Genomic DNA, 16,915 nt, shown 5'->3' with positions numbered 1-16,915 from the left:
TGTTTTGTGAAATGCTGCGGTGTTTTGTGAAATGCTGTTGTGTTTTGTGAAATGCTGTTGTGTTTTGTGAAATGCTGTTGTGTTTTGTGAAATGCTGCGGTGTTTTGTGAAATGCTGTTGTGTTTTGTGAAATGCTGTTGTGTTTTGTGAAATGCTGTTGTGTTTTGTGAAATGCTGTTGTGTTTTGTGAAATGCTGTTGTGTTTTGTGAAATGCTGCGGTGTTTTGTGAAATGCTGTTGTGTTTTGTGAAATGCTGTTGTGTTTTGTGAAATGCTGTTGTGTTTTGTGAAATGCTGCGGTGTTTTGTGAAATGCTGTTGTGTTTTGTGAAATGCTGTAGTGTTTTGTGAAATGCTGTGGTGTCTTGCACTTCAGGGCCACCGTAGTTCCCTCTCTCTATCTTGGTTAATTCCAGCTCTCTCTCTCTCTCTCTCTCTCTCTCTCTCTCTCTCTCTCTCTCTCTCTCTGTTTGCAAAGACGCTTGTGCATACACACACACACACACACACACACACACACACACACACACACACATACACACACACACATACGTTGCGCTCGTGCCCAGTCGACCTAATTGGAACAACGTTCTACTTGCCAGTTGTCAGAATCCCCAGATGTGATCAAACTCGGGCAAATTCCGCTCAGTTTTCTGTTGTAGCTGTGCATGTGGACAGATGTCAGCAGAGGGCGCTATCATCACATACTCGCAAGCACACACAGGCACACGCACATCTTGCCCAGCTAGCTGTAACCGGCTAGCGAGTCTGTTGTCGAGTTGACACCCTCCTCCCCAAACCTCGGCAGCAGCTAAGCTGCACAGTCGACATGGCAAGAAAATATCGCAACAATTTCCTAAAGAAAGATGAAAATCTTCCAAGTCTTTTGGAATGAGTGAGTAGTTTTGACGATGACTATGGATTTGTCCAGTGATAATCTAATGCTAGAAGCCGCATGTTTTGTTTTAGTCACATTTATGACGCATAGCTATGGATAGTTGTTGCTACCGCGGATGGTAGCTAGCTAACGTGCTAACCGCTAGCAGAGGGAGGAGTAACGTTATGGTTTGTTCGCTAGGCTGTTACTTGGGTTAGTCGTTGTTGAAAACGGGATGGAAACACAATCCACAATGAGTATGAACATTCTGAACTCAATAAAATAACCGTGTCTGGTGAAACTAAACATATTTCCAAGGCAAATTGGTTTTGAATGCTATCGTTACATAATCTCGCTGTTGCAAATCCAATGGCTACACTTTCCAGTGTCACTGGTTCTGCCATAGCTATCGTTTCCTTGACCAACACACAATATAGTAACTCATGTTCTGAGCTGTGCAATTGATTCCTTGTCACATCTACATTTATTATAATTACGTTGACACATGACCAACCAATGGTAAATTTTATAAAATGAGAGTATTACGTTTTCTATGTTTTAATCGGACGACGTTTGCTTGCTAGCGAGCCTAGCCAACTAGCCACCCATAGCTTAGCATGCTAACACTGAGCTAACGTTACCTACAATTAGCTAGCTAACGTATCCCTCAGATACATTTCAATGTGTGTATAACTAAACATTTATATAATTACAGCCACAATAGAAAACTAGTTTAGCAAAATTAAAACTATTGGTTGCAATATGTTTTACAACTCTAATAGCAGACGATAGCTTTATAACAAGTTAGATAGCGCAGAGGGACTTGGTTGTTAGCCTCTTCAGGACCCTTTGTCCACAGTCACAGTGGTTACCAGCTCTTCTTAGTAGGCCACACAGCAGTTGTTTTGATCCTTCTCCGCCGGTAGTTTACTCTGTATTTTACAAATATGTGCTGCCCCTCCTATTTTTTGTTTGTTTTGTGTTACGACTGAACACCACATACCGGCAGTAACGATTATCTAAGGCAAATATTGTTTTGATGATATATTTTCCTTTGTTTAATATAGTATAGTACCATTAGCCACTGCCTGTTTAATGCATTTCTTAACTGAATGTGCACTCGTACAAAACACACCCATGCTGGACTGTTGGAGTACAAATTAAAAAAGAGTAATCAACGTGATTTTGAATTGTATGCACATTTGTCAAAATCAGGGGATGTTTGCACACTTCTAATTATCTTTCTCTCTCTCTTTTACAGTATTCATCGTGCGATGTGATCTAAAATCCACAATGTGTGAGGACATTTAAGAATAATTGAGTTCGAAAGAAAAATCTTGATTCCAGTGGAATCTTCCATATATATATTATTATTAGATTGTTTTTCTCTGTGTTAAAGCTTACACACATTTACACACTCGTCCCATCAACATATAACCATGCCAGTGCAAGCACCACAATGGACGGAGTTCCTGCTGTGCCCAATCTGCACACAGACATTTGAGGAGACTGTTCGTCGGCCCATCAGCTTGGGCTGTGGACATACTGTCTGCAAGATGTGCCTGAACAAGTTGCACCGTAAGGCCTGTCCCTTTGACCAGACGGCCATCAGCACAGACATCGAGCAGCTACCTGTCAACACAGCCCTGTTGCAGCTGGTGGGAGGCCAGGTAAGAGTTTTTATATTTCCACACTTGTTTGGCAATTTGGGACAAAGATGTTGTGTCGATATTTAAACAGTCTGCCGGGACATTGTTGCAGCTAGCTTTTGATGAAAATAACAGCAGTGATGTTTTAACAGTTTAAGATACCATATCTATCTTGAATATATTATGTTTTTGCAATATTTGTGTATGGATTGCATTAGAGTGCTACACACAGGCTATTACATGATGCTCATAGCTTGGATATTCCTTTATGCACCAGCCATTGAGCGATTGCTTTAATTATGTCGGTTTACTGAGTGCTGGCACAATAGTTGAAGCTTTATTTTTCTGTGGTAGTTTTTTAACCAACGGCGTGAGAAACATTTAATGGTGTTTGGCTTTTGTTGGCAAAGTTACCTGGTATACACTGTTTAATAATGGATAATGTCAGTGCGTCAACCATGAGCCGGTTATGTGTCTGATTTAGCTGCTGGAGGTGTCTTGTCTCTTAGCTTAGTGCCTTGCATCCATGTGGTCCTACATATTAGTACCCAATCAAAAAATATAACTTCAAAATACATTTTTTTAATAATAGTTATTTACGTTTTGTTGTTGATGTCAATAACCTCATTTATCAAATACAATTCCTGAGAGCTTCAGGTTGGTTTGGTCAGTAAAAAAGCAAAAGGTCAAATGTAAAGATTGTTAGTTAAGTTTTTCAAATGTTGTCATTGGCTTCCTAAAAAATGCACATGCATTGCAAATCTGGTAAATTGTGCTTGCCTTGCTACAAAGTGTGATACCATATAGCAGCCTGAGCAGGAAAATACAAACATGATGAGAAATGCTCTCCCTCCGGTATCATTGCTCTTTTAAAAATTATTTCTATTAGCATTGTCAACTGGGAAACAAGCAGTTCAACAAGCCACAGCGTAGAGAGAATAGAGCAGTACAATACAGTGATTCTTAACATGTTAAATATTATTCATGTAGTCAGTTATTTCCTTGTTTTGACCATACTGTCAGTATGGTTACCAATGTACTTGAAGAATCAGTGCACATTAAGTTTTATTATTTATTTATGTTTCAGTAGGTAGGGTGTGTTGGTCGATTTTTGTTGATAAAACAAAATGCCTGTGCAAGTTTAAAATATTTTACCATAACATTTCCTTATGGCCCTTTTTCTGCCCAAATCTACCTGCACGTACACGCATTGGTATTAAAAAATAATTGGATAATTATTTAAAATTGTACTAAAAGACATCACCTATCATGGTGGCTTTTGGCTAATTTCTCCCCCTCTGTGTGTCTTGCCTCAGGTTCCTAAGGTTCAGCCAGTCGCCTTGATTACCAGTCCAGAGGACTCGCAGCATTATGAGGAGGCCCGGCAGTGTGTGGAGGAGCTGGCCCTCTACCTCAAGCCCCTCAGCAACACCAGAGGTACACATACACAACACAACCTGATTCTGTTGCTTAAAAACATGCCTATAACATTGCTTGCAAAGGATGAATTATAAAAGAAGAATATTAATTGAATATGAGTGTATGTTCCCTCAGTTTACCAGTTGTCTAATCTCTCACCAGGTGTGGGCCTGAGCAGCACAGCCCAGAGCATGCTGAGCCGACCCATGCAGAGGAAACTGGTAACTCTGGTCCACTGCCAGCTGGTGGAGGAGGAGGGCCGCGTTAGAGCCATGAGGGCAGCCCGCTCTCTGGGGGAGAGAACCGTCACCGAACTCATCTTGCAGCACCAGAATCCACAGCAGCTCTCTTCCAATCTGTGGGCTGCTGTGCGTGCAAGAGGATGTCAGTTTCTCGGGCCAGGTAGGTTTCCCATCACCTGCAAATAGGAAAAGCACAATTAACATTTTTAGAAGAAGTACGTACATTCTCTGTAAAAACTCGCTTAGGCATTCAACTGTTACTCATGGTTTTTATGTTTGTGTTATTTTCTCCCCTAGCCATGCAGGAGGAAGCTCTAAAGTTGGTCCTTCTCGCTCTAGAGGATGGCTCTGCTTTGTCCAGGAAGGTGTTGGTTCTCTTTGTAGTCCAAAGGCTCGAGCCACGCTTCCCGCAGGCCTCTAAGACCAGCATTGGCCACGTGGTGCAGCTCCTTTACAGGGCCTCCTGCTTCAAGGTATGCCCCTGACTGAGACCCGGAAGAACTTTTGTGTCAAATAGTTTGTCATGTTGTACTGCTCCACAATAGGGCCCGGTTTTGCTTTTCAGTCATGAAAATGTTGTGAAAGACACAATAAAAGAGATCCCTGTAAAGGAAGAGGAAACAGAGTGGGGGAAAAGGTCGCCTTACGCTTTCTTTCGTTCTCTGTTGCTACCTAGGTGACCAAACGTGACGAGGACTCATCCCTAATGCAGCTGAAAGAGGAGTTCCGTACTTACGAGGCTCTGCGGCGCGAGCACGACTCTCAGATAGTTCAGATCGCCATGGAGGGTGGACTGCGCATCGCACCTGACCAGTGGTCTTCTCTGTTATATGGAGATCAATCTCACAAGTCCCACATGCAGTCTATCATAGATAAGGTGTGTAAGATAAGATGTGTTTTTGTTTGTATGTCATGTTTTTCCCACAGAAAGGCACATTTAATAGATTGTGCATGTGGTATGCTACACGCTGCAGTCTTTTACTCCTACAAAAGAGATCTGTTCTGTCTCTAAACCTCTCACAGCACTAACTCTCTGTTTTTATGTGCTTTTTTTTTTTACAGCTGCAGACCCCGGCGTCTTTTGCTCAGAGCGTCCAGGAGCTGACGATTGCGCTGCAGAGGACCGGAGACCCCGCCAACCTCAACAGGTTGCGTCCCCACCTTGAACTACTGGCCAACATTGATCCCAGTCCTGGTAAGAAACAAACACACTTTAACAATCTTGTTCTTGTAGTAAAGGGATAAGTTATTCATTCATTCTATAATGTTTAACATGTTGGAATCCAAACCGTGACCTCTGAATTTTCACAACACATCTCTCTCACACCCTCAGTAATATCCCTGTATATAAATGTGTTTACGCTTGGGTGCCAGAATATTTTTGGGATATGCAAAATCGCTACCAATTGAAGTATTTAGATTAAAGTCTTTTTGCCCCTCATCTTTTGTTTCCCCAGATGCTCCCCCTCCCACTTGGGAGCAGCTGGAGAAAGGCTTGGTAGCGGTGAAAACCGTGGTGCATGGCCTGGTGGACTTCATCCAGAACCACAGCAAGAAAGGAGCTGACCCTCAACAGGTCAGTTTATGCCTTAGACCACAAAAAGGACTTTGCCCCATCCTATGTATGTGGCTTAATGAATCCAACCGTCATCACCATCATAAGAACATCCAATGTTTGCTTGTGGTGGCTTACACCTTACTAAGAGCTTATAATAAATGTTACAATTGACAATTCATTTTTCCAGTATCACCCAGCCCTAACTGTAATGTCAAATATCTCTGCTTTTTCATTGTTCGTCTCTGTTTGTTGTTGTGCTAGACAACATCTTAAAAGGGTTTCAACATAATGTCACAAAAAGTCATGTGTTCTATATTTTAACAATACTTGATGTCTCTCTTTAGCCGCCGCAGCACAGCAAGTACAAGACATACATGTGCCGTGACATGAAGCAGAAGGGAGGCTGTCCTCGCGGAGCCAGCTGCACTTTCGCTCATTCTCAGGAAGAACTGGAGAAGTGAGTCTGACACATATCAACATATAGGATTTAAATAAGACTTAGCAGTCGGAATGAAAGATTCTATCAACACCCAGTTTTCCTCATACGTCTGAACTATTTTTTATGTTTTGTCAGGTATCGTAAGATGAATAAGCGTCTGGCAGCTCGCCTTCCTGGCTCAGGTGGGCTCATGACAGATGATGGCCTTCCTCTTGATGTAGCAGTGACTAGGAAGCCCTCCCCACTCACCAATGGTGGACCCTCTTTGCCTCAGCTTATTGCCCGCGGCACAGAATCAGTCCCGTATGAACTGTTGCGTAAACCCATGAAGATGGATGGAGGGAGTCCCAATGCCCCAGGATCACCACCAGATGGGTGAGTGAAGCATTTTCTGTACATTTAATTATTTCTCAGTAAAACATCAGGCAGCCAGGTGCCATGACGTCTGCAGATATAGAAATATTGCATTTCCATAAATGAAGTAAAACGGAAATACAGGAAATGAAATTTGCCATATTGATTGAATAAAAGAACTTTGTGTCAGCATAGCGTTGCCTGTTAAATATAGGCAATGCAAAAATAAAACCGTAAACATTTATATTAACACTTTTTGACATAATTTATCAACTGATAATTCATTGGTAAAACTATTGGTTGATCATAAGTCAGTAAATACAGTTGCTGGAACTGTATGGCACACAGTGGTTGATCATTTACGACTTTGATTTAACCTGATATTTGTTCCTGTAGCATGGATCCAATGATGCCCAAACCTGGTATGCCACCACATGGCATGGCCCACCCCAGGATGCCAGTAGACCACCTCTCTGGGAAGCACATGCCCGTGGTAGCCAGAGGCTCGCCAGTGTACCCCCAGGCACCGCATCCTGATATGTGCTACGACGCTCGCCCGCCACCTTCTGCTTCTCAGTATGACCCCCCACAATACCCCTCAGGTAGGTGTAAAATAATCTGAATGCACAACGGGATCCTATGTCTGTGTAAAGAAAGTGATGTTTATGGTTGTTTTGCTTTTTATTTCTCAGGGTACCCCTACCAACAGCCACCACAGTATGTCCCTCGGGATTACATGCGTAACCCTCCTCCCCCTAGTGAGTCAGGACCTCCTTACCAGGACCCCTACCCTGGCTACGGCCCTCCAGAGCGCCCCTACCAGGCCCCTCACTCCGGTCCACCTTTCTCTTATCCACACCCTCCACACCATGACCGAGGTCGTCACGGACCTACTCCGGCCCCCCACCTCCCCCCGCCAGCCTTACCCATCTCAGAGGGATGGCATGGTTAGAATGAGTCCCGCCCCTCTGGATATGCCCCCTCCATCAACAGGACAGGGCAACTCCCTGTACCACCAGGAGCCCAGTGGCCGCGATAGATACCCTTCAGATGGCTACTACACAGCGGGTGCCCAGCCTCCACCCATGAGGACTTATGTCAGGGTGAGTTGGTTCAAATGATTCTTCATTTTAGCCATTTGCTTTTAACTTTTTGTGATAATAACCTAGTTTCAAAAGTAATTGCCTGCAGTTCACAGTAATGTGTGTGTGTGTGTGTGTGTGTGTGTGTGTGTGTGTGTGTGTGTGGTGTGTGTGTGTGTGTGTGTGTGTGTGTGTGTGTGTGTGTGTGTGTGTGTGTGTGTGTGTGTGTGTGTGTGTGTGTGTGTGTGTGTGTGTGTGTGTGTGTGTGTGTGTGTCTCTCTCTCTCGCTCTCTCTCTCTCTCTCTCTCTCTCTCTCTCTCTCTCTCTCTCAGGGGCCATCGTACAGCGGTTCTCAGCCCAGCCTGGACTACCTGCACCGACGTCGGCAGGAGCTGTTATCCCAGCTGGAGGAAAGGAAGGTCATCTCCCCTCCACCCTTCGCTGCCTCCCCCACTCTTCCTCATTCCTACCCCGGTGATTATCCTTCAGAGGTAAGCACCAAGTGAATTTCATACTAGAGATGCACTCACTTTTTAAAGACTCACCTGTTGGCTTGATCGCCTCTCCTCTCATAAACTATAGAATACACAAACATTTGTGTAACTTTACTATGACATTTTCACTGTATGTTAATAAAAAAAACGGACTAATTAATAACTTGCATGTACTCCACAACTGTACCAAATTATAAACTGCAATTTGATATATTTAAAGATGAAATAACGTTTAGTACATGTAAGGATGACGCCACTTTTTCTGTATGTTCTGTGTTTGCAGTACGGCGAGGAATCCAAAAACATGGTGAAGTGCAGAGAACCTGACTACGCAGGGCAGTACTCTCCCTGGTCCTGTGAAACCATTGGCTCCTATATTGGAACAAAGGAACCCAAACCCAAAGACGTAATGGTTCCTGGTTCCATGGACATGATGGTGAGTTCAAATGAAGAACCCAGTAACTATATCAGGATGACAAATTAAAGAACTTAAAGGGCAGTTTAACAATGTTACAAGATTGCAAGAAGCTATGAAGGGTAAATAACCTGAACAAAATACAATACTGACCGGTTTGAAAGTCACTCAAATGTCTACATATTCTTAACCTCTCCATACCTTTGTGTCTAACAGAATGCGGAGGCTAAGAGTCTGAGGGAACAATCGCTGGAAGCCCCTCGTAGGGGTGCAGAAGTCAAAGACGATGACCCAATTATTCCATTTGGCCCCCAGCCCACTGTTTCCCGCTTCGGAGCCATCTCCCGCACCTCAAAGACGGGCTATCAGACCGCAGGCCCTGTGCAGGCTATGGCCTCCACCCCCCAGAACCCAAGCTCTAAACACATGGCCATGCCAGGTAAACAACTGTGTACAAAACAACATTAATGATAGACCCATTTATATCAAGTATGTATGTTATTTTTGTATACATAGTACACATTTTCCCTATTAATGTTCACACTGATCACCTTTTGAAGTTGAATCTTTGCAACATTTCTCATAGTTTTGGTGTTTGTTCACTGAAGTTTGGCATTATTAAACATGTCTGATAACCGTTTGACCTCCTCTCCCACAGCAGAATACCCATATGGAAGCCATGGAGGATGGGGTGGAGCTTCATACCCCTCCCACCAGACAGCCTCCTCCTCTCAGGGACACTTCAGCGAGCGGTGAGGCCTGCATCTGTTTATCTTTTGTAATGTTCATATACTGAGACGAATAACACTTGAAGGAAAATATCAGAACTGCATGTAGAAAGGTTAACATTTGTGGCTTATACATATAATTATAAAGCAGTTGTTTCAAATTCTTAATGTATTTCCCCCTGCCAGGCTACCTATGGCAGCTACAGACAGAGAGCAGTTAAAGATTGAGCTGCAGCAGGTCAACCAGCAGATCAACCAACAGACCCAGATGCGCAGCATGGAGGTGTGTATGCTCTCTGACTAATAAGACCCCCCAGGAAGGCCTGTAAAGTAGCAAAAGAATAATCTACAAATGTTTAAATTCCAGACGTGATGACAAATATGTGTATTTATGTCCCTACTGTCATTTAAAATGACAAGTGATGTGATGAATCTAAGCCATTCTGTCTAGTCACTATCAAAATATAGTCAACACAGTAATATCCAGTTTCCATTTCACACTGCAGCACTTTGGACTATTGCCAACAAAATCCAAATTGTGTCCACATCCTCTTAACTTCCTGTCTCACTGTTACAGACTGCCAGTAACTCCATGCTGCTGCAGAGGGAGGCAGGCCAGCCGGGCCAGGCCGCAGCTCAGCAGCAGAAGTGGCCAGCAGGAGGCGCGAGCACAACATCTGTCTCCAGTGAACAGCTGAGCATGGAGCTCCACCAGGTGGAGAGAGAGATCGGCAAGAGGACCCGTGAGATGGCCATGGTAGGGGGGGGGGGGGGGGGGGGCTGTTGGAATTAATTGAATTGTCCCTCACTCAGCATCATCAGACAGGTTTTTAGGAATATGAGAATGTCCACATTTCCAGGTATTTATAAGCTGGGATGTTTGGGCATTTACAATATCCCCTGCTCTGGAAAAAACTCTCTCGCTTGGTACTGATGTTGCTGGGACAGCAGTGGTCGCGTTAACCGAATATTTTATTTATCAATGACGGAAAAATCTGAAAGCAGTCTGTCATTTTGACAGATTAGAACAAACTCGGAACAGCGCCAACGTTTCCCCGCAGCGATTTTTTTTACGATCCTGTGAAAAAGTCTAATGCCACCTCAGTGGGACGGAGAGATATGCTTTGGCCATGGGTGACAGCAGTGGGTCATAGGGCTGTGCGATTATGGCAAAAATCATAATCACGATTATTTGGTCAATAATTGATATCACGATTATTTTGACGATTATTCATTGACCATTTATTGAACTTTAAAACAAATAATATGTTACCAATAAACAAGATCAATAAATGTGTTGGAGCGCACTTCCAAAACCATACTAAACATATATTAATATGATAAATAAAAATAAATTAGACCAAAATAAATGAAATCAAACATGTTGCAGTGCACTGTCACAACCTACTGAAAACTCCTTAACATATAGCCAACATTTTGGTAAAACATATTCAACATATTCCACTCAGTTAAACGTTGAAGGCTGGCCAACCGTCATGGTCCAGAAGTAACAGGAAATAAATGTTGAACTACAATTTAAGACCAAATAAAAATGTTTTGGCCACCATGGCAAATGCTGGTAGGGCTGCTCATGTCATCTCTTAAAGATTTTTTGCAAGAAATACCAGGCTGTTTACATGGTCTAGTTTCAGAGATGAGCGCAGGCAGGTGACAATATTGCCACCTGTACTGAAGACCCTCTCTGAAGAGGAACTTGTGGCAGTGCTGCCACATATGACACAGGAAAAAAAGAAAAGACTCTGAACCCTTTCTTTGCCATTATATAAAAATAGTGTTGCTACAAAAGTATAAATTAGGCTTACTAATAAGACAACTCAGATCTGAAGCTACACAGTAATCTGCTGCAACAGTGCAATAAAAAAGACAACATTAATAAAATCAAACTCATTTTTTGTTGCATTTTATTAGAGTATAAAAAGAAATGCCTTTAAAATAGGATGCAAGCAACACTAGTTTCTGAACTGATAATAGACTATAATCAATTTAAACAGAACAGATCTTAATGTTTGCATTCTTATACCATTTTGTACAATAATTATCATGAATAAATTCAAACAAACTAAAACTTACAGCAGATTAATAACGGTATCTAAATTGAGTTTTTATTATATCAAAAACCTGTTGAAATGCTGCTGTTATTTTTACTGTCCCACAAAAGCGCGTCGCAGCCTTCAGGAAAGCTTCTTTCACAACTTCGCCGTCTTTGAAAGACTTCATGTGTTTCGCAAGAACGTGACTGACACGATAACATGCTCTGGTAGCAGCCTTGCTCTTGTTGGGCCTGGTGAAAATGGACTGCTGTGCATTTAGCTGTCCTTTCAGGCCCCTCCCCTTTTGGAGCGTAGGGCAGAATTAGGAGGGAATTCCGTCTCGTAGCGTTTGTGCACTGTTTTGAAATGCCGCTCCTAAATTACCCTTCTTCGATAAAGCCACGCTCGCATTGCAGATGAGACGGATGGACTTTGAATTGGAATAGATACAAAAATAATGATCCTCCCACTTGGAGTGAAAATGATATATGTTGCTGGGCTTTTTTGGTTCTGCCATAATTGCGGTCTTGTGTGTGTGCGGACTGTCACTCCTGTTGACCATCCATGCTGTTGACACGGACAACGTCAGCGAACTAGTGCACTGCTCACCAGCCACGCCCGGACACATGGGGTGAGGCCGGCCAATCACAAAGCTTTGATGCGTTCAAGTGCCTTATTCTGGCACGGAAACATTATGTTACAGGACATTAACGATAAAACAGAATATTGTTGTTCTATTTTTAGACACATCTCGCGATCGACTGGGAATCTCCCCGCGACCCTTCTTTTTAACTAGTTGCTGCTCTTGTTCTGACATCTTCGCTTGCGCTGAACACTCACAACACATGTCACTCCCACGTGGCCGAGTGGGTTTTTAGGGAGCGGCGAAAGCGCACCCAGCTAAATAATCTTATTTTGTCAATTATGCTGTTTTCATAATCGTCGCAAGCCATAATCGTAATCGCGATTAAAATACGATTAATTGCACAGCCCTAGTGGGTCAAACTGTGCATTGTCTCTCCACCACTTCAAAAACAATACAGTTTTTGCCAAGAAGGTGAGGCTTATTGACAGAGATATAAACATACTGTTGGTACTTGTCAATGTCTCTAGGTGTGTAAATGTAGCCCTGTAAATACGATGTCCTTTTGTGTTCTGTTGTTTATGTTTGTAACCTACTTGCTGCCATGTTGGACAGGTCTCTCTTGAAAAAGAGATCGATGATCATCGATGGTTAAATAAAGGTTTAAAACAAAAAAAAAAATAATATATATATTTTTTAAATAAGTCAGTCTCACGACGGTATTGGGACGTTTATTTACCTGCGATATTCGGTATATCGTTACATCCCTAGTACACATGAACCACTATTTAAGCATCCCAACTGCTTCTCCATGAGGAATCTTTGTTGCAATATACAACTCATATTGGCACCAGGACACATTTAGTTGTTGTGGTATGGGCCACGGATGGAGACAAAATAGAGTTCAGCTGGATCAAATATTTTGTCACAAACGGAACACTTGCAGAAGAATGATAAGAAAAGAACAGGGTTTTTTTTACCAGAAACTAAGCATATTTTATCAATGTCCAAACCAGGAAAACCAAGTCGCCCACGATGTGCAGCAGTACAAGATGAAACCCTCAGAGAATGGACAACAAGATCACAAGACTCAGCTGGAAGAAATCTCCATGGCTCTTGGGTGAGTTAACACGCACTTGAACATAACATTGTGTATATTCCCTGATTGTGGTTTCATTAACCTGACCTCCTTTTGTCCTCCTTTAATTCAGCGAGGTGTCAAACGGCTCTAGCAGTCTGCAGGACAGTGCCGTGGGCGGGTCCATGCTGTCACTGACCAATAAGACGTCTGCGATGGGCCTGTGCTCTGATCCAGGTGCCACTGGTTCAGAGATGCAGAAGAATGGCGTCGTCCATTCCTGCTCTTAGGCAGTACACACACACACACACACACACACACACACACACACACACACACACACACACACACACACACACACACACACACTCAAGATGCTCAATTGAAAAGCATGCACAGGCACACATACACCCATTCTATTTAGAAGATGAGCAGTATCTGCCGTGATATGAATTTTCTTTCTTTTTGTTCTGTGAATGAGCTTTTTTTAATGACTTTCCTTGCCTGGAAACCAGAGCATATGATAACATTTCTTGTGTGTTAATTTTTTTTAGTTTGTACTGGGATAATAGATTAACAAGGCTCACAAAATATATACCAGGAAGAGAAATTGGTGGTGATGTTGACAGTGGTATCGGTATTACATTCTAAAAAGATAGGCCTATTCAATCCTTAACAAACACAAAACATATCCATGTATTTGATGGATCCTCCCTAGATAAGATTGTTGGTTTAGCTTACATGTAGACGAAGGGTTGGATAACAAGGAGCAGATTACCAAGCACTCTGAGAAACTTCTCTGTAATCTGACGATATATGAAGGTATTGTAGGAAACGGCAGAAGTGTGTCACTTGGTACTCAACCCCATCATCGTAAAAAGAAAAAAGTGGTTGTCCAGATGTAGATGGTCTGAGGAGGAAAACACAGTATAACGTTCCACCAATACTCAGCAAGGTGTGACAGGAACTACCTTCACATGCACGTCCTCACCTGCCACAAGAAGTATGATTTTATTAGTGCATTTTATGAACACATGTCTGTTTCATACTTGAGAGCCGTATATAATATATTTAATTGAAGCATTCTGTTTTAAGGATTGCAGCAAGTCTTTTTGATAATCAGCTTTCCACATGTTTTCTATAAGGGAATCTATTATGTGCTTCTCTTGGTCGTGGTGTGACCTGATGTGGTTCGGTTGCAATGCCTGAGCTCCCAGCTGATTTATGCCATGAGATTTTTCACAGCATGCTCAAATATGTAGGTCTTTTTTGGGTGAATGCACATGATCAGACTTGAGAGAGAGTACATCTGTCTTCCTCAGGCATCAGGTGAATGTTGGTCTTTTATAACGCAGGCTAAATAAGGATTTCCCTCCTCAGAGCTTCTTGTCTGGCCACACAAAAGGCCTCCCCATTGGGATTATCTTGTCATTTGTTCTCCTAACTTCTATGAAGTTGCCTTCCCTTGTGTTTTTTGTTAAATGTTGTTTCCTTTTTTCATGCTTTACGTTGTTACGATTTGGGGTGTGGCTTACCTCGTGAAGGCTTTTTAGAGCTTAGCTGAACGCGTGTCGTCATGAAGTTGTAGAAACCCAGATGTTATGGTTTGCACCCTGTAACTGTCATTATGAGCTAAACAGTACATTTCAAATCATGTAAACAGCTGAGAATATGACTGTTGGTTACTGAGAGGTAAACAAAACCAACTTTCAAAGATAGATTTCCAAATATTAAGCAGTTGGTCGATTTAATATGTTAATTTATAACCCGTTGAGTATAAATCCAGCACCTTTATTGCTGAGTATTACAAGATTCAATTGTCCTCTTTACACCTAATGTCAACATCACCACCATTACCACGATTCTAGCTCTTCCTCCATCATGTAAACTGTTTACTGCTGATGCTCCACATTGAGCTCTTTGCCTTTTTGTAAACAATTAGCATGGTTGGCTACAGTTTTACAGCTCTGCTGAGAGCGAGTGAGTCCTTGTGTTTGAACGGTTGAAGGATAGAGGAGACGCTCTGGGTCAAGTCATTTAAGCTTAACGTTGGGCCTTCGTCTCGGTCAGACGAGGGGTACAAAGTAACAGTTTGACAAATCCCCTGATAACTGATGAGTCAAAATAAGAAAGACACATTTTTTGTGTCTCATCTGAACTGTTTGATGGGCATCTCTTCCAATTTGTCAGCGCCACGATAATGGATGTTTGGGTTTTTCTTTTTTTAATTTCCTACCACACTTCAAGCCTCTGGCTGCTCCTTGCTACATTTATTGTTTAGGTACACAGCTCACTTATACATATGAGTATGTATACATACATTAATATACTAAAGCACTATTAATGTGCCACCTCTTATTTTACTCGCTCAGCATTTATATTAAATGATCTCTACTTAGAATCAGCAAAATGTTGTTGTTTATTTTTGTTGTTTGATTTGTTTTCTGTCCACTGGTTGCCAACACAGACTTTATCCTTTCCCAGACGAAGGACTTCTGTGCGCATTGATGTGTGTTCACTTAATCTTTTGTGTTCAAACAAAGATGTTCTTTATAGACTATGCTTCCGAAGAAGACAACATTCTGTAACTTTGGAAAATGAGACGTTTTGTGTGTGCTAGAATGACTTGTAGAAAATGTACCCTTAAGTTTTTTCTCCCCTCAAAGTGTGCTGTACTGGGTGATAGTTTTGAGGTATTAGCAAAGTGTTGGGGTTTTATTCCCACCCCTACCCCCAAGAGGATATTCAGGAATCCCTGATGACAGGTTGGCCTTAAATCCTCTTGCTATGCTCTTTAGCTGCTTTAGGAGCAAGAGGTCATCGCAAAAATACTGATTAACAATAAATTGGCATGATTTAGAGTCGTACAGAGGGACTCTATTAGACCCCCCCCCTCCCTTTTGAAAATGTCTTGTAAAACAGCAACATGCAAATAATGCAAATCGTAAGATTTGAAGAAAGTGTTTTTTATTATTTTTTAAGGAAATGTTGTTGACCTAGCTCGGTTTGTAGTTCTTTTCTCTTTCTCTTGTTTTTTTGTTTCTGCAATAGTTGAGTGAATTTACTGACCTGCAAGTCTTACAGTCTTTGATGCATCATGGACCTGATGTGTAGTCAACAGCTAAGAGTGACATTCACACAATAGTGTTCTTATTTGACAAGTATTTACAATATATTGGCCCACCAGCTTAATTGTGCTGTTAAAATGCCATGAATTGGCAACACATGGTATTCATTTAATGACATTTCTCACTTTCTCTGAGTGCAAGTCAACCAAAAAGATCACAATGCTGATTCTATCTGATTGTCCCTGCAGGTCTGAATGAGCCTAAAACGCCTTTAGCTTATCAGAACTGCCATACAAAGACGCATGGGGTGGTTTACGACAGAGAAAATAGCAAAGATGTTCATTTCAGTCTCCTGTGTGTTTTTGTTTCCGAGTGGAACTGCTGCATCGACCCCTCATTGACACAACCAATTAACCCCTCCACTCCCACCCTGACCACTGAACTCTGTTACTGCTGTTCGAGGCTCACATTTTATTCCCTAACTTTCTGGGGAAATTCGCAAATGGCTATTTTATATGATTACTCCCTTGTAAAATATCTCTTAAATTAAGGTACAGGTTTGATTTCAGCAAGAAAAAAGTTTTTATATGTATATTATACTCCATTAAGGAATGTCTAGAATTATCTTCCTCCAATGTGGATGTAGCCATTATTACGCCATTTTATGACTTTGTAAGAGAATTCACTGTGTGAAAATTGGTTTGCATTTTTGTATAATACAATCTGCTTTTTTTTTCGTTTGATACGAGAGGGAGGTCAAACTGGAAGTTTGAAGAGAGAAAAAAATGAACCTGTGAAATTGAGAAAACAAAGTGTAACTTATGTACAACAGTGATTCTAAGCTGAGGGGAAAGATTAAATGATATTGCTAACTCTGAA

The 16,915-nt window shown here is 41.9% G+C and overlaps 1 protein-coding gene across 1 annotated transcript; it reads left to right on the top strand.

Annotated features, from left to right (window-relative positions):
* Window positions 1-697: 697 nt before the first annotated feature.
* Window positions 698-16,915, top strand: rc3h1b (ring finger and CCCH-type domains 1b). Its single transcript, XM_034226152.1, is given in 21 exon segments — window positions 698-894; window positions 2,138-2,546; window positions 3,842-3,962; window positions 4,107-4,346; window positions 4,484-4,659; window positions 4,863-5,063; window positions 5,249-5,381; window positions 5,644-5,762; window positions 6,089-6,201; window positions 6,319-6,558; window positions 6,934-7,139; window positions 7,230-7,453; window positions 7,455-7,640; window positions 7,952-8,110; window positions 8,397-8,549; window positions 8,745-8,967; window positions 9,187-9,280; window positions 9,443-9,539; window positions 9,834-10,013; window positions 12,907-13,010; window positions 13,102-16,915. Coding segments are annotated over 20 exon segments (3,357 nt in total). The 5' UTR covers window positions 698-894; window positions 2,138-2,315; the 3' UTR covers window positions 13,259-16,915.

The sequence above is a fragment of the Gymnodraco acuticeps genome, unplaced genomic scaffold (genome assembly GCF_902827175.1).
Source record: "Gymnodraco acuticeps unplaced genomic scaffold, fGymAcu1.1, whole genome shotgun sequence".
In the NCBI taxonomy this organism is placed as follows: Eukaryota; Metazoa; Chordata; class Actinopteri; order Perciformes; family Bathydraconidae; genus Gymnodraco; species Gymnodraco acuticeps.
This window is presented reverse-complemented; position numbering and strand designations above follow the sequence as displayed.